This window comes from Chionomys nivalis, chromosome 12 (genome assembly GCF_950005125.1).
Source record: "Chionomys nivalis chromosome 12, mChiNiv1.1, whole genome shotgun sequence".
Lineage (NCBI taxonomy): Eukaryota > Metazoa > Chordata > Mammalia > Rodentia > Cricetidae > Chionomys > Chionomys nivalis.
In genome coordinates, this window is record NC_080097.1 from 45,618,559 (window position 1) to 45,637,411 (window position 18,853).

Here is an 18,853-nt window from a genome sequence, read left to right on the forward strand (position 1 = left end):
TCCTTGTTGGTGTGCAGATTGCTGGATTGCCCCATAAATTTGTCGTGGGGCCTCAGGCTGGCCCCTGAATCCGTTTCCCGAAAGGGGATTTCCGAGATCATCTCTTTTTGATCTACACTCGTTCGACCAATGTTTTCCTCTTCTGCATCTCCTACACAATCCTGGTTCTCTCCTAGTTCTAGGGCTTGCTCGTCTATCAGGACATCGTCTGATCTGATGTCCCATAAGACCACATCCAAAACAGCCTTCAGGCATTCCTGTAGCTTGTGCTCTTCCTGGGGCTAGGTCTCCCTGCTGGGATAAGACATCATTGTCTTTCCCTGTAAAGCAGCCGCTAATGCCATTCCTTGTGTATATGATTGGCCAATATCTGAGCAGATTCGGATATAATCTGCAACATTACCCTGTTTCTTAAAAGGCCTTATAGCTGCCTTGCATATAGCATTGGCGTTCTCAAATGCTAACTGCTCAATTATTATCTGTGCTGCTTCTGAGTCTCCAATCAACCTATTAGATGCCTGCGTTAGTCTGGAAACAAAATCCTGAAATAACTCATCTGGTCCCTGTCTTATGCTAGACAACTCCTCAGTCTGCTCTTTTGACGATGGAAGCTTATTCCAGGCCTTCTTGGCCGCTGTACTGATCTGGACATAAGCTACCATATCATATTCTAACTGCTGATTTGCTCCCGTATAGGGTCCTTCACCTGCCAGTATCTCATATGAAATAGGAATTTGCTGAGTCCTGTTTCTCTCAGCTGTGGCCTGACACTGTTCTGTAAATTCAGTTTTCCACAATAGATAGTCTCCTCCTGACAGGCAAGCCTTGGCTATCTGCTTCCAATCCGCTGGTGGTAGAGCTTCTACAGCTATATTTTCCACCAGTGTCTGGGTAAAGGATGTCGTGGCACCGTATTGAGCACAAGCAGTTTTTAATTCTTTGAGTAACTTAAATGATATAGGAGTATGTACTCTAAGCAGATTTCCTTGCGCATCTCTCTGCTCGATAACTGGGAACAATTGAAATCCTTGCACCTCTTCTCCTCTGCTAACGGCTTCTCTGATACAAGCTTGTAGAGGAGATTCACTGCTATCGTTATGCCTCTGCTTCACCTTCGGTGTACTCTGAGCCGAGGGTGGATCTAAGCCCGCCATTGCTGTAGGAAGGCTATCGTTCTTCTGAAAAGAATACTGTATCTGCATAGCTCCTAATCTGCGCGATAGCGAGGTTACCATCCTTCTCAGGCCTTTTATTTCTCTCTGAACTCTGTCCTCGTGTCCCTGCCTCTCAGCGCTGCCGTTCGCTAGTGAGAGGGATGAGAACTCCCTTTCAAGGCCTGAATCATTAGTCTCTGGCCTGTTGTAGCTGCTCTGTTCTGAAAGAGTATCTAGCAACTCCTCAGGTGGAGCGGATGGAACTGCCTCCTGTTGATCAGGATCTGAGTCCAACTTCTCCTGTATCAACATCCAAAAATAAGGCGTATCCTCAGGGATGCTTTCTGGTCCATAATTACAATAATGTTGTTGGATTCTCATTCCTACTTCTCTCTATACAGCTGTCTACAGTCCTACGCTGTGAAAACCGAGGGCATATCTCATCTATGAATTCTAAAAATTCCTGTATCTGATGCTGCTGTACTCTCTCTCCTCTGTCTTTTAAAATATCTTCAATTAACTGCATGGCCATTCGATTGCTTTCTCCTTGTCCCATATTTCTATATTTACCAGCTTTACTCCCGATATTACAATCCCGGCTCATTATCTAAGCGCACTTTACTCACGCATCTTCCGATTTTTTTTCTCATGGGTTCTGGTCACTTCTTCCTTGCTTTTTGCGGTTCTCCTCCATCCTTTCTCCGGTTTCCCTCTGGGATCCAGTGATCAGCATTCACCGTCTCTCTCATGTTGTCCCTTCTCCGGGGTCATGGAGTTTGGCGGTCAGCACCACGTTCTTTTTCGTACTTCCTCCGGCATTCGTTTCGGGGTTCAGTAGTCAGCACCACATTGTCTTTAATCTCGGGGTTCAGTGGTGCCCCACGTTGCTAGCGCCATTATGTTGAAGCCCATGTGGGTCCAACACAAATTCCCTAACTGGACTGGAACGGAGTCGCGAGGAATAATCAGACACAGCTTACACGGTCATCCTTCAAGGGCAAGATCTCTCCAAAAAGATCTCTCGTTTATTCTCCAAAGACCTTACATACCAACACATCAGTTGAGTGGGAAAACACATTAGCTGTCTCCTAGGCAACGAGGTGCATGGGCTTAAGGCATGTCAGCATCTACCTGTATGCTAGCAGTCAGGTAGGCCATGAATTAGCATCTCTATAAGACATCCTCTTAGTTACAAAAGGAGGAAGCACCGACCCTCTAAACTCTTAAGTCATCAGCTTTAGCCAACATCTCTTCTCAGGTAATTCGCATTCTAACAAAAGAAACTAGGAGCAGCACATCCTGGCTATTGTTAAACAGAGACAGTTTGTCTGCAGAGTTACATGATCAGCTCAGACCGGGCTAATGGCTCTTATGCCATACCGAAATATGGGCCTACACCCAGGCAAGGCTGTAAGCTCTCAAGAAAGCTGCTTCCTCTCATGTACTTCTTCCTGCCAGACTGTGTATCTGAAAGGTTACTTCCCAAACAGTGACCCCGACTGGGGACCAAGTTCAAACACCATGCCTATGGGGGGAACATTTCTTACTTAAAGCACCACATTCCTTTTCTGTCCCACCTCTGGCAAACTACTTCTACCTGTTCTATTTGACTCATGCCATTTCCCTCCTTGCCATCCTTTCCTTTGGTGGGACACCGAGACATCTCAACATGCTTCAAGCTTGTTTGGAGCTCAATCTTCTTGCCTCAGATTCCCAGTTGCTGTGATCACAGGCACATGCTACTATGCCCTGCTCCCTGCCATCCTCTTGCTGTTGCCAGCCACTTTTAACTTCTCAGACTTGCAGTGGCTTTGGCTGTGTTTAATACATTGAGACACTTCCTCATTTGGGTTAAAGGACTATACACCTGCCCCGTTTTCTTCCTATGACACTGGGGTTATTTCTGTTAGATTTGCAGTTTTTCCCTCACAAATGCTGGTGTGCCTAGATCTCTGTGTTTGTTTGCTCTGAGCATCATCTATGTGCTGATGACTCTGAAATGTCCTCAGCTGAGAACCTTAGAGCTCCAGACCTAGATACCAGCTGCCTGTGACGTCACGGAGTGCTGAGTGAAGTGTTCCAAGCATGCCCCAGCCTAATTAGTTACTTGTCCCATTGCTGTCACGAAACAAATGAGAGAAGCTGCTTAAGAAATGAGTTTATTCTGGTTCACAGTTGTAGAGTACAGTTCTACATGGTGGGAATGGCATGGTGGAGGGAGTTTGAGATCACATTGTATCCACAATCAGGAAACAGTGACGAACACACTGCCTCCATGTTCAATGCGGCGGAACTTTTATTTCTTCTCCCTCTCTCTTCCTTTTGCCTGGGCCCCTGCACATGGGATGGTACAAACCACATTCAAATCAGGCCTTCCTCCACTCTGGAAATGTCCTCACCTACACGCAGAGGTTTGTCTCCTCTGTGGTTCTAATCTTGGCAAGTTGACTATCAGGAGTAGCCATCATACTAGCTAAAGCTGAACAGTAGATTTGTATTTCTCAGCACCTTATCCAGGCTACTTGGGCCAAATACCTCTTAGTCATCCTTGGTCTTTTCCGCCTTACGTGCCCATCAGAGTCCTTTAGGCTGCATTTCATAGGCCTATCTGAGATTCCTCATATCCTTCCTGCCTGGGTCTTCAATTGGTCTCCTCCTTTCCTTTTCCCCAGTCCACCCACTATTGCACAGATCAAAGAGGTATTTTAGAATGAATCACTTATTGCCGCTGCTTTAAGCTTCCCATGTTTCCTATTTGAGACCAATCTACTTTTTTGAAGTCTCTTTGTTCACTGGCCTGAGCCCTGCCCACTTGTGGCCTCATTGCTGCCTTCCTCTAGTTACTGGGCACACAGGCTTGCTTTCTTCTGATTGCTCCGAGGGCTTCTACTATTGTCTTTTCTGTACGCCTTGTTCCCTTGGTGTCAGTCCACTTCTCATTGTGGTTTCAATCCAAGTGCCACTGCAGATCTTTGTTTCCTAAGTAGCCAAAGCAGCGTATTTCTTGGCTCAACCACATTGGTGCTTTCTCCGTAACATCTTAGTATGTTCTTAAACCTTGCTCTGGGCTATCACTCCACTCCCACCTGGACCCATCTCCACCCATGCACCCTACCCCAAGAACTTGAGCGCCTGGAATAGTTTCTGTACTTGACTTACTGACACCAACACAACTCATGAGACAACGGCATGACAGAAGTGTTCAGACTTTGTTCATAAACGTTGTCCTATCAGGAAACAGGTTTAATTAGGGAAACGTATTTTAAGCCTTCCCAAGTGCTCTGAGCTCCCGAGACACTAAACCAGCCCTGACACATTCAAACGAGCTCACAGAAATGTGCATTCAAGATAATTTGTGCGCCTTTAAGATGAGTTGCCCACAGGCCTGTTGGCAGTATTACGTGCCATTTATGTCATAAAGGTTTACATCATCAGGTACATTTCAGTTTAAAATGTTCCACTATTATGTAGTAGGCAGTTTGTCATAGGACTGTGCTTAACTATGCAAATTTAAGAGCAGATCATCAAACATGGCTTCAGGATTTTAACATCTTTTTCTCCTTATAATACCGTAAAAGCAGGTAGCTTTTCTTTCCCTCTTTTCCTTTTCCCATTGGTTAGAGTGTTAAAATTACCACAGATTACTCATTAAAAGAAATGTTAGTGGCTCAGGATAAAAGAAAAAGCAGCCTGGATAAAGTGTTGATCAGTAGGTTGGTTTTTAGTAGTATAAATTCAGTTTTGTCTTTGTGTAGAACCTCATGGGCAGGGTTTCTGTGTGCTCCTGGCCTTGTGCATTTGTGTTTGTGTCTGAAGTAAATGGCTGACTTTCAGCCCTAAGGAAGGATGACGTTAAGGAGTTAGCCAGGAGGCAGGAGTGGTACATGCTGGAACTAGAGGGGGTCATCCTTGCCTTGTGGCGGTCTCCCCAGATGGAGGTCATCTGTGTGCTGGGCACAGTTCTGTGATGAAGATATTAACTTCAGTGGATGCTCTCTGTGCCGCTTTTGTCAGTATTCCAGATGGGCTCCCTTGCTCTTCCTTGCTCTCCAGCTTTGAAGTTGACTTCTCAGACACATTTGTTCTGAGCTGCTTTCTCGTTCCCTTTCATACTGCTTTGTTGACATTGTCTCAATGATGGCTGCCAAGGTTGTTCTTAAGCCTGTTAGAATCCTTTTCAGAGTGATCTATTCCCCCCCACTCCCCAAATGTAGGGATGCATTTGGTCTGTAGCCTCTATAACAAACATCTATCCATTTTAAGTTTCAATTAGCTTGGCTTTGTAGCCGCCAGCATATTGGGTATACATCTGTGGGTAACCACTTAGCTATTCTTTGCTCAGATTTTAGAAAACAGGAACAGAGGAGCACTAAGGTGGCCGTGGCACACTAAATATTCAGACACAAAATGTGTAGTTCTGAGGAAAGGAAACTCTGTCTTTATAACTTGTCTTTATAAGCCTTCATGGGCTTTGTTTTGGAGTTATTGGTAGCACTCCTAGCTAAGAAGCTGTTAGATTTATAATGCTCCTGTACTTTATACATTTTACAGGGTACTCCAGGACTCTATCGACATGCCAGTGCTTTAAAAGAGCGAATGGCTGCTTTCCAGTCTGCTTTTCACTCCGTACAGGAAACAGAGAGGATGGCCAGTGGTCCTGCAGTCTCAAAGGCAGATGGAGAGTCTCAGACATCATATTTGAGTGAGTAAAATGGGTTCATCAAGGTGGACTCTTGTGTATAAAGATAATCTTCTATGATAAGTAAAGATTTCTTTCCACAAGATGAAAGTATTTTTTTCAGAGCATAGTCATTTCTGTAAATGGAGACTCATAGCTAAAATCTGAAGTATTTACACAAACCTAGATTTTTGGTTTCAGAGTTTTGTTTTAGTTTTATCTGCTCTATTTTGGTGATGCTAAGGATCATGCTCAGGGCCTCGAATGTATTAGACAAGTGCTTTACAACCGAGTCCCACCTAGGCTTCATGGTTTCTATTGAAAACCTAGACCTTTATTTCCATAGTTACACTTGCTCTGGATTGTAAAAGGCCAGTGTCAACTAGCCGTGTCAGGCTTCAAATAGGGCCTGCAGCAAATTTAGATTTGTATTGATTTTTATAGACTTCTTGTTAAACTTTGCAAAAACATATAGAATGGCAAATACCCAGCCCTGATGTTACCACAGATTTGTCCAGTCTAATCATTGTGTTACTAATCTGTATTCTTCGCTGTGTCCATATAGTTCATTTGGTATTTTTTAGTCAGTTCTGGCTTTTTTAGTCACCAAGCTTTAAACACCAGAGCTTGACAAAATACTGGCTTTCCTGCAGTCCTGTTTTTCTAGGACTTTACACTCTAATTACTTCACAGATTCCGTCTATTTCATGGTTCAGTATCCGTTCAGATGTCCGAATTGTAGTTTGTAATTTACCTATTATTTGTTGTCTAGGTTTCAATCTTTTTTATTTCATTATTATAATGTCATAATAATTTGTACATAGAAATAACTGAACACATTGCAGTTGTCTGCTTTCTTTTTTGTTTTGTTTTCCCTATACACAAAAATTGAGTACAATCAAATTAGAACATAACTATCTTTCTGGTTTTGCCAGCATGTGGTTTGCAGGCCATATGCACCAAATGTAGTATCTTAGGGTTCTCTAGAGAAATAGAACCAACAGAATGAGTATCTATTACCACAGAGATTTGTTTCATTGGCTTGCATACTACGGGCTGGATAATATAGCAGTGCTGGCTGCACCCTGGAGCAGTTGAGAACCTGGTAGCTGTTCTGTCCTTAAGGCTGGGTATCTGTAGTCCCAGTGTGCAGCTGAAGCTCTAGAGGGTTCTTGGAGGAGAGATAGTGGTTATCAGTCCAAGTTGGAAAGCTGAGGAAACTGGTTCTGATGGCACCTGTGAAAGCTCAGTCACCCAAGGGCTGCACTGAGCACTGAGATAAAGATGGACAGGTGAGAACTGCACTGCTTTCCCCGCAGCCCTGGCTGGTCTCGCGCTTGCTTTAGACCAGGCTGGCCTTGAACTTTCTGGTCTCTACTCTTACCCTCCCTTGTGCTAGCTGGCACTACATGTGTGTGTCAACACACCTGCCTTCAGTTTCCCTTTTTAAGTGAAAGGGATTAGCAGATTTTTGTTTTGAGGATTTACATAGAGACACTAAATTGGCATTGACACTAAATGATGTTATAATGAATGGTATTTTAAAATGATATATGTAAAAGAAAATATTTATCCCCATGTCATTTTGTTTCTATTTTTGTTTTGTGCATATAGCCAAAAAAGGTCTTGTTCAATACCAGCACTCTGGATTCCCTGTAAACTCATCTTCAAAACGGCGGAGAATATCCTCCCAGAACAGCCCTGATGACCACCTCAGCAGCGCCAAAGAGAAAGTGGCGCCCGTGCAGGTGATCAACAACCAAACCTGTGCTGTGGACACTTCTGCAGATCTGGCTAAGGTGATTATGCTTTCCACCCAGAGACAGACCAGTGGTTTTCTGCACAAGCAGTTTGAAGACTGTCAGGGCCCGAGATAAGAGTTGCTGGTTCTTAAAAGTGTGTGTGTGTGTGTGTGTGTGTGTGATGTGTAAAATTGTGTGACTTATTGTCTCTTGGTTTAGAAGCTGTTTAGGAAGATTGGTTGTTTTTGACTGCTTTTATGAGAAGATAAAGCCCGAGGGTCTTCTGCATGAGCTGTTCTCCACAGTGATGGTTTGACTATAGATCTCAGCTGGGCCTGAGATGACTCTTTGTGTTCAGCCAGGAGCACAGGTCCCTGAGCAGGTTGTTCAGATATCAACTGGAGTAGCCATTACTGAGATGGGAAGCTCCTGTCCAGGTCTGTTCACCTAGTCTGTCCTAAGACTGCCTGGGAAACAGACTGTTCTTAAAATTCATCTTTGCTTCTCTGCTTGTTTCAAGTAGCTTTAGGAATTCTTATGGATTGTGACAGCCTAATGTTGTCGAGGTTCTGGAAAAACAAAATCCTACCTGAATTTTACAAAAGTAGGATCAAGAATATTAACGGGTTTGGTAACTTGTGCACTGAGGATACAAAGCCAGTCACATGACCCTTTCTTCTCTGTGTCTTCATTCTGTGACAGGGTTTTCTCTCATTCCTGAGTGGAGGTGCCTGACACCATCACAGCTGCAGCTAGTTTTTAATTTTATTGTTTGAGGGTATGAAGAAAGGGTACGGGTGCATGTAATAGAGATCAGAGGTCAACTCTCAGGAGTTGGTTCTTTTCACTTTGAGGTCTGGGGACTGAACTTGGTCATCCTGCTTGCAGAACAAGTATTTGCCTACTGAACCCAACAGATGAAACAGTCTGTGCCACCTCTGCAACTTAGAGCCAGTTTATGTCTGACCTAGTAACGTGATTGCAAGTCACTAGAGACTCCTTAGTTTTATGTAGTGTATGTGGAGGTCAGGGGAGAGTTTGTGTGTGTGTTCTTCCCCTCTACCATGTAGCTTCTAGGAATTGAACCCAGGTTGTTAGGTTGGAAGTAGGCACCTTCTCAAAGCCATCTATCTAGCTCACCCTAATTCTTTGTGATAACAGGAAAAGGCGGGTGGGGGAAGTCATAGCACAATGATCCCAAACCACTTCTACAGTCCCTGTAATACAAGAACCACTTGATTGCAGACTGGCTTATATTCCTAGTTTCCTCTGCTTCATTTAAGGTAATAGAAAATCATCATTTGGCAGAAGCAATAGTAGTTGTTTCTTTCCAGACTTTGACTCATTCACATAAATCACGAAGAAATGATTTCTGAATTAATGTGGTATGCCTTTGAGAATTTCCTCTCTAGAGGCTAGCAGGTAGCACAGCTATCTAGGCTTCAGTAGGCAACAAAAATGAACCTCATAAACTTTTCTTCAGGGTTGAAAATCATTTTGTGGAATATTCTGGGGTTAGTGCCCACTGTACTTTGCCCTTGCTGGCTCGAGACCAACTGAACAACAGATTTTCAGTCACCCCAGTGGTTACTGAAATCTCCATAAAGGTGTTAGCAGCAGTACAGTTAGTAATAACATGTTGTGATTTTTGTTTATCCTTTCATCTTTTCTCCCAGAAGTCATCCGACATTGGTCCAGCCCAGCCTGGATGTGTAGTTGCTCCCCTTCCAGAGCTGCTGGAGACTTCACCTGGTAAGTATATCATTTCCTTAGTGCAAACATGCATTGTCCATTCATAGACATTTGTGATGTGTGTGTCCATAAGCTGAAATGAGTGAAAGCAATTATTCTTTTATACGGGTTGTAGGCAGAATGTTTTGGGATCATTGTGCTATGACTGTGTTTTGTTTTTTGTTTTGTTTTTTGTTTGTTTTTTTTCCTGTTATCACAAAGAATTGAGGTAGACTAGACTAGATGGCTTAGAAAAAGGTGCCTACTGCCAGCCTAGCAACCTGAGTTCAATCCCTAGAGCCTACGTGGTAGGAGAGAACTCACACAAACTCTTCTGACCTCCACATGCACTCCATGCCACACGCCCACCTCCATACACTTACATCATACACACGCACGATAAACCAGTAAATTATTTTTGAATTTTTAAACTAAAGTTAGTAATGCACTTCCAAACTGGTGAGCTAGTAGTATGATAATAATAAGATAATATATATTACTATAATAAAAGTATAAGGATAGGGCCAGCAATGCATGGTGGTGTATGCCTGTAATCCCTGCTCTCAGTATGCTGAAGCAGAATTAGGAGTTCTAGGCCAGCTTTGGAAACGGCAAGATCCTGTTTTAGTGGAGGGGGAACAGGAGGGATATGTCCATCCGTTTGCCTGCAAATTTCAAGATGTCATTATTTTTTACCGCTGAGTCATACTCCATTGTGTAAATGTACCACGTTTTCTTTAGCCATTCTTCAGTTGAGGGGCCTGTAGGTTGTTCCCAGGATCTAGAAAACACCATATTGAGTGAGGTAACCCAGATCCAGAAAAACAGATACGTACTCACGCACAAGTGACTATTAGACATAAAACAAAGAAAAATTCTGCAGTCCACAACCCCAGAGAACCTAGACAACAAAGAGTACCCTAAGAGAGACATACATGGATCTACATAGGAAAGATAAAAAGACAAGATCTCCTGAGTAAATTGGGAGTGTGGGTGCCACAGGAGACAATAGAAGGGGAGAGGGCAGAAAGGGAAAGGATCGGAGAAAGATGTATAGCACAATAAAAACAAGGGCCTATGGCTACTAGCAAATATATTTTGTTAGAAATACACTATAAATAATCTGGCTGTTGTTTGTTCTGTTTTTGAGACATAGCCTTGTATGGCCCAGATTGACTTCCAGCTCACTGTATAGGCTGAGATAACCTTGAACTCCTAATGTTCCTGCCTTTACCTCTAAGTATTGTGACAACTGGTGTAGGGATCACCCTACTTTAGCCCGTTAAGGTTTCAAGTAACTATTGATATGGCTTGATTTACATCTATTTTGCCATATGCCACCTTTTGTTTTATTTGATTTTTTTTTTTAAAGAATTCTGTTTTAAGCCAAGCAGTGGTGGCACTTGCCTTTACTTTAATCTCAGCACTCGGGAGGCAGAAGCAGGTGGATCTCTGTGAGTTCAGAGCCAGCCTAGTCTACAAAGTGAGTTCCGGAACAGCCAGAGCTACATAGAAAAACCCTGTGTTGGGCAGAGGAAGTAGAATTCTGTTTTAATTTATTAGTGTTTACTATCTTTTAAGCTGTACCTCGTTCTGTCTTGTTCTCTTGCTCTGGGTTCTAGCATGCATCATAAAACACAACAGTTTACTCCCCCTGTGGCTTGATGTCCTCCCTTCCTTTCCGTGTCATTTTTACCCTTTGCACAGTCAATAACATACACATTTGCTTGACTGTGACTCCATGCATGTTACCATTTTTGCTTTTAAAAATCCAATGCTTCATGTAATTTAAGAGAAAGTAGTTTTTATACTTACTGAGCATATGCCCCTTTTTCTGGCCCATTTGTATCTCATCTTTTGTTTGATTTGTTTATAATCTTAACCATCTCAGTTTCCCTTGGAGCTTTCCTTCAGCTTCCAAATGAACTTTTCATCCTTTCTTTGTAGTGAGTATCTGCTCTGCCTTTTAATTTTCATTCTAAGGTAGATGGGTGGATTTCTGCCTGCATAGATAAAATACAAGGACAGATGGTGTTACCACACTCTGCAGTCCCTCTGAAGCGGGAACATCTTAGCACCCTACTAAATCCTACCTGGAAGTGCTGGGATGAGCAGGGAAAGGGGATTCTGTGAGCAATGGGGCTTTGTTAATATAGTCTAGTGTTTCGTGCTGATTATTTGATGAACCTACCCAGTCAGGTGGGCTGAAAAACTTTCGTTAAGCCGGGGAGATGGTTCCACCATAACGAGCACCTGCTCATCTTGAGAGGCTCACAGTGGTTCTTCACACCCATATTAGGTGATTCACAACTGCCTGTAACTTGAGCTTTAGGAGATCTGCACTTCTGGGCTCCACAGGTATCTGCACATTAGTACTCTTACACACATACAGAAACAAACATAAATTTAATTTTTTTTATTTATTTTGGAGAAGACTGTATATTGTACCTACTGTCTCCCTTGCCTTCCCCACTGCTTGCATCTTGCTCCTGGTTGAAAGTCTTGTCAAGTAGGTCTTTGCCTCTGCTGTGGCACTACTAAGAGTCTGGCATTCTGATGGCCTCACTGGCCCTCCATGCCAAGTGGCTCAGTAATACTTAGTCATTTACATGATATCTCCCATTAGCAATCATATTTCAACGTCTACCTTCCCTTGCTGTTTAGATCAGTGGTTCTCAACCCCTTTGGCAAACCTCTATCTCCAAAATATTTACACTACGATTCATAACAGTAGCAAAATTACAGTTATGAAGTAGGAGTGAAAATAATTTTATAGTTGGGGGTCACCACAACCTGAGAAACTGTATTAAAGGGTCACGGCATTAGAAAGGTTGAGAATCACTGATTTAGATGGTTATAACATGTTTCATGGAACACAGATGATGTCTTAGTGTGTGTGTCATACAGGGTTTTTTCTTTTCGGTCAGATTGCATCTACATCACTGAGTGGAAATCCAGCTTAACTGGACTCCTTGCATTTGCCAGTGTGGAGCTTGCACATCAGCTGGGGCAGCTTCTATTTGGGCTGATAATCACTCACCTTGTCATATCCTCTTCCACTTTGTTTACATATTGAAATGCCTCCATCTCAAGTAGTAAAATGGCTTATTTTGGGGATTTGACTCCAGTTAGGTTCGTTTTATGTTGCAAGTAATAGGCATGCTAAGAAAATGTCCATTAGCACTCCAAGGCTCATTCCTCACTCACCTTTTTCCCCACCCTCTTGTTGTAGAATATTATTTTAAGGTATGTTACTTTTGTTTGCGCTCTGGGGAATATTTGTTTAATGATACAAAGATGTGTTTGGTTAAATAAATTTCACCTGCTATCAGGAGGCTGGGTTAGCAACTAACTGACAGTAAGTGGTAAGGAGGAGCCAGGGGGAGATGGGTTTTTAAGGAGCAGGCCAGGAACCACACAAGGCTTTTTTGGAGAGATGGGAGAAGGGGAGGGGGTGATCTGCTTGCTATTCAGCCTCTCCGAGGAGCAGAATCCCACCTCAGCCTTTGAATCCTGAGTCTTTAGAGGGTCAGAAATTTAGATAAATTCCCTTGGTAACTTTAGAAGAGTCGATGGCTGGGGGAGCAGGATTCCCTCAGACTGTAGCTCTTGCTGCCCTATTGCCACCTATTGATAGCATGAGTTACAGTTGCTGATTCAGACAGTTGAGCTTAAAAGGCAGAAATAATTTGAAAAGAGAACATCCTCTGACTCAGATTTCTGTGGAGAGCAAAACCTCTTATCTTTATTTGCATAGATGTATACTAAAATGTGTAGCCAGTGCTACTTCTGTCTTATGATCATGTCCAAATGAAGTCTCTGGCGTTTCCTCTCTGAGCAGGGAGTATCGGGATTTAATTTAGTGTATGCTAAGTAAACACTCTACCACTGAACTATACCACTAGCACTTGGGTGTCCAAATGAAGTCTCTGGCGTTTCCTCTCTGAGCAGGGAGTGTTGGGATTTAATTTAGTGTATGCTAAGTAAACACTCTGCCACTGAACTATACCACTAGCACTTGGTTTTGTGAAACAGGGTCTCACTGTGTAGCCTTGACTGCCTTAAATTGTCCATCCTCCTGCCTCTATCTCCTGAGCACTTTGCTACCGAATTTCTAAATATCGTGTTACAGTCTGTGCAAGTGTAGTGAGTATCTCATGCCTTGACGAAGCAGATTCAGATGATCCCACTCTCTTTCTCATTGAAGGACTTGGAGTTGCTGACTGTGTAGAGGGCACACAGTCGGTTGTTGCTGTTCCAGTTGACACACCTACCCCACAAGTCAACTCAGACACAGCCCCTGCCATCAGGTCACCAGGAACTCTTGTGTGTAGGGGCAGCAGCCCTCCCACTAAGACCTTTGTGCTTCGGTCTGTGTTGAAAAAGCCTGGAAGGCTGTTTGCAGAGAATGTAAAGGTAAAAATTGCTCTTCCTAAGGTAAAGGAGTGCCAAGTCCTTTTGTGTCAGACCAGTAACTGAAGTTCACTGGTGTTGAGTGAAGTGCATTGTTCCCACTTGGTTTTCCTTTTCTTTTTAGCTCACAATACTAGTCTGAGATTGGTCTATTTTAAATTAATACTACGTTGGTAATCAGAATGTAATGTAGATAAACTGTATAAGTATAAAAATTTATCCAAATTATAACTAATTGCGTTGCCAAATTAGTTAATGGCGAATGTCTCAGTCTGTAACCTAGGCATGCCAAACATGTGGGCTTACCACCTCTTCAGACGGCCGTGTTTCTGTGAGCACAGTAACCTAAGAGCAGTAGCATGTACTGAGCAGTTCTGTCAGCGGCCTGTGGGGGGCATGTATACATGTTGTACACATCAGCCCCTTCCCTGGTCAGGAGAAAGTACTAACTCGGACGGTGCTGATTAGGAGTCTTGTTTGGGGCAGAAAACTATTCTTAAAGCAGGTGCTGATCTTGGTGGTTATAGTACTCAGAACCTCAAACTAGGAAGGTTCTAGGTGAGGTTGAAATGTAAGTGATGATTAACGAGGACTTTGATCCTGCCTACAGGCCTGGCTCTCTTCTGCGAGGCTTGTTCTGTCTGTGGATTTATGACACCCCTTCCTTTATAGTGTGCCCTCTATAATCTTTTGGATAAACACAGACAGAAACTTATTTCATCCTCAAAAATATGGACATTCAAGAAATTACATTATTAAAAGTGCTGTTCCCATGCTTACAACAAAGCTCCCTTTTAATATCATTTACCTCACCTGTCATTATTTTAGCGCAGGTCTCATGCTCAAAGCGTTGTAAAATCTGCCTGAGCTGACAGCTGGTGTAATACACTGAAATTTCCCCCACTCACATCTTTCTTAGCTTGCTAAATCAAAAAGGGATGATTTTTAACACATACTTAGGGATTTCTGTTCTCTAATTTGGGCCTATAATACTGTTTATTAAAACATAGAAGCCAAGAACTGAGATATGACTCAACAGTTAAGAGCACTTCCTCCTCTTACAGAGGACCCAGGTCCAGTTCTTGGCACCCATTTGGCAACTGACAACTGTCTAATGCCAGCTCCAGGGGATCCAGTGGCCTCTTCTGGCCTCCACAGACACCTGACATGTGGTACACATATGTACATGCATGCAAAACACTCATACACTTAAAATAAAAATTAAAAAAAAAATATATATATATATATATATATATTTTTTTTTTGGTTTTTTCGAGACAGGGTTTCTCTGTGGTTTTGGAGCCTGTCCTGGAACTAGCTCTTGTAGACCAGGCTGGTCTCGAACTCACAGAGATCGCCTGCCTCTGCCTCCCAAGTGCTGGGATTAAAGGCGTGCGCCACCACCGCCCAGCTAATATTAAAAAATATTAAAAGATAAGAAAACCTAGATTTTTCTTGGGCATTTTCAGTATGGTGTTTTAAGCCAAATCAGTTAAGAAAATAAAGGTACTCAACAAAACAATTTTCCAGTCTTTTTCTAATGACTTTGTATGTTATGAAAGGAGTAAAACCTTTGATTGGTATTTATTTCGATTAGGAATACAACCTTTGTGATGACGGGGCTCATCTAATCCCAGATCCTTCGAACTGTTGCAAAGAACAAAGAGCAGGTGTGTTATCCGTATTTATTTTTAAGCCTAAGGATATCATTTTCCTTCTAGAACTTGATGTAGTTTATTAGATATTTTGACAATCTATCTACTCATGCTTTCCTGCTTCTGAAATACCTGGGAATGGAGAGCAATGGGGAGGGAAAAGTGTCTTTTCTGGACTTCATCATTGGTCTTGGGCTGAGGGTGTGGCTCAGTGGAAGATCATCTCCCTGACATGATTGAAGTCCTGCGATCAGGCCTCAGCATCGCTTTTGCCTACCATTTTTTACTTAATGGTACAACTAGTAAAGAACTTCAGAGATTACGATTTTATCAACACTTTAAGTAATTATATGTTACTTATTTTAAAATCAGTACTATTTTAGGTGAAAGTATGGTTTTCTTCTATCTATTTGCATTTTCTCTACAAATTGTTTTTTTTTTACACAAATAGCAGCTAACATTTTAGTGTATGTGTTTTAGATAAGAAAACAGCTTAATTTTAATGTATTCTCATTTATTGTCTATAGGTAGGGAAAACTGTAAAACACCAAACTTTCTGAATCTGAAGAAGAGGAAAAGAGTTACTTTTGGAGAGGACTTAAGCCCTGAAGTATTTGATGAATCTTTACCAGCCAATACTCCATTGTGTAAAGGAGGAACACCTGTCTGTCAAAGGAACATAAATGCTGCCAGTCCCCTGCAGTCTCCAGTTCATGAGCCGTTACTTCAACCAAATTTTGATGACAATGAGGAGAATCTTGTAAGTGGGGAAAGCATAGAAAAAAGCTTGTTTTTATTTCCATGAGGCCTCACATTTTTTATGTGAAAATTGTGATTTGAAATTGAGGTAAACCAAATGACATGCCACATTTCAATCTCTCTTGTTTTTTGTTTTTTGTTTTTCAAGACTAGGGTTTGTCTGTGTAGCCCTGACTGTCCTGGAACAGGCTCTGTAGACTAGGCTAATCTGAAACTCACAGAGATCCGCCTGCCTCTGCCTCCCAAGTGCTGGCATCAAAGGCATGCACCATCACTGCCTGGCTCAATCTCTTATGTACATTTTTTAAAAAGACTTTTCCCAATTACAGACACTACTTTCATGGGACCTAAGTACTATTGATTGTAAGATACCTTTTTTGTATCAAGAAAAGATACTCAGATGTTTGAGAGGCATTAAAATACCAAAGAAATAGCCACCTTAGAATTAAAATAATGTATTTTAAGACAGTGATAAACACATTTTAGTAAACTTTCAGATTATTTTGGTGGCAGGGGTGGGGGGAAATTGCCAGTGTCAAAAACTAGAGAGTGACATTACTGTATCCTAACAAGTTTTCAAGGACAACAGGGATTAACAACTTCATGCTGTCATTTTAGTAGCTCAGATAAATCAGATGCAATCTTTGAAATGCATCAGCCTTCAGTCAAGGAATACATTGTTTCAGTAGCCCCATGTTAAAAAAAATTAAATTGTCACTGTAACTTCCCCACAGAATAATAGTTTTGCTAAGGAAGTCTATAACATATTTAAGCAAACAACAATATTGGTTACATACACACTTTTCCAAATAGGACAGAATGCTGTGTGGTCATCTAAGTCCATGCAGAAAAGGCATTTTGTGAAATTTAGCATTTCTGATTAAATATCAAAAGTGTGGGCAAACTGGTGAGAAAGGGGAATTCAGATTGCCATTTTTATCTATGAATGAACAATAATTGCTGTCTTACTGGGAAATATGTGAAAAGATTTGAAATCTTTTCTGCCATCTTATCATGAATTTTGTTGAAAAAATATTGTAATTCATGATGATGTTTTTTACTGATTTTCTTTAATTTGCTTTGTAGACGTTAAACAGTGAGATTTTAAATCAAAATGTAATTTGTCATTGATTAATATGACCTTATTTTGGTGGTTGCAGTTGGAAAATTTGTTAGCATTATGAAGATAACCAGTGTTCTAAGGTTATCTTTGTTTTGCTTAGACCTTTTCATTTTCTACTGATTTTTCTTTTTATTTGTGCTTGCAATTCCTCCTCCCAAAATAAAGCCTTGTTTTTTCCTTTGGGATACATCATTTACATATTCACTGAACTTAAGGGTATCTTATTTTGTACTTTTTTTTCCTTTGTTTAGGAAAACATAGAACCAGCTCATGTATCATTTGCAATCCTGAGTCCTAGTAAATCTTCACTCTCAGAGACTCTTCCAGGTATTGTGTGTTTATCTCTTGTTGGGGGGTTTGTGTCAGGGTGTGCAATTGCTCATGGACCAGGGGGTGGGGGTGAGAAGAGGACATAATCTATGCTTACTGTCTGCCTTAACCCCTTGAGACAGGCTCTTACTGAATCTGAAACTAGACTATTGACCAGCGAGCCCCAGTAATCCTGTCTCTATGCCCTTGTAGCATGAGATTATAGGCATGCACACAGCTTTGCTTGGCTTCCAGTTTGCTTTTTGAGACAGGATTTGTCATTTGTCATTTTTCATTAGGTTTATGTGGTTGTCTGGCAAACTCTAGGAATCTACTTATCTTTGCCTTCTATTGTTGGGATTGTAATATCTTATACCATAACCTGCCTCTTTAACTTTAGATTTACTTATTTTATATGTATATACCTATATTTATGTGTATATACCACATGCATGCTGAACCTGCAGAGGTCAGAAGATGGCAGATCCCTTTGGACTGGGAGTTTTGAGCCTCCCAATGTGGGTGCTGAGAGCTGATCTTGGGTCCTCTGGAAGATAAGCAAATTCTCTTAACTGCTGAGCCCCATCTCTCCACCCTCACTACCTGAATTTTTCATGTGGGTTCTGGGGATCAAACTCAGTTCCTTGTGCTCAGTGAGCACTTTACCAGCTGAGCTGCCTCCTCGGCTCCTTAATTCTTGTTCTCAGTACATAAAACTTAATCTCTTTATTCTTAAAGGTTTTAGAAAATATTTATATGTATACAGTGTTCTGTCTGTATGTATGTATATCTGCATGGCAGAAGAGGGCACCAGATCTCATTATAGATGGTTGTGAGCCACCATGTGGTTGCTAGGAATTAACTCAGTACCTCTGGAAGAACAGCCAGCGCTCTTCATGACTGAGCCATCACTCCAGTTCCTATTCTTAAGTTTTTATTTGTGGTACAATATGTTCTTGATTTTAAGGAAACCAAATACTTTGTATGTATGAGAAATTACCGCTTCTTTCTTTTTCAAGTCTCACACTTCATAATCACCCACATTTAACTTAAATGCACTTTCTCTGCTTCAAATTGATGTACAAGGGCTGTTGATCTCTTAACCTGTTAAGGATCACTAGTAGACTTCCATCTATATTTGCACCACAGGATTGTAAAGAACGTTCCTAAATGACTAACATGGTATTTTCAGTGTGTGTACTTTCCAAGTATGTATCTTTTATGATCATGATGAGACAAAGATTTGTTTTCTGACACCACACTTGGCGAGTTCTTGGGGTATAAACCTT

At 41.7% G+C, this 18,853-nt stretch overlaps 1 protein-coding gene across 1 annotated transcript in view; it reads left to right on the forward strand.

The window, feature by feature from the left end:
- The window catches only part of Cdca2 (cell division cycle associated 2), a 45,932-nt gene that overhangs the window by 8,843 nt on the left and 18,236 nt on the right, over positions 1 to 18,853 (forward strand). The window contains exons 5-11 of the mRNA XM_057786330.1: positions 5,706 to 5,856; positions 7,447 to 7,631; positions 9,251 to 9,326; positions 13,513 to 13,721; positions 15,316 to 15,388; positions 15,901 to 16,133; positions 17,507 to 17,582. Coding sequence (XP_057642313.1) covers positions 5,706 to 5,856; positions 7,447 to 7,631; positions 9,251 to 9,326; positions 13,513 to 13,721; positions 15,316 to 15,388; positions 15,901 to 16,133; positions 17,507 to 17,582 — 1,003 coding nt within the window. The remainder of the gene's footprint in view (positions 1 to 5,705; positions 5,857 to 7,446; positions 7,632 to 9,250; positions 9,327 to 13,512; positions 13,722 to 15,315; positions 15,389 to 15,900; positions 16,134 to 17,506; positions 17,583 to 18,853) is intronic.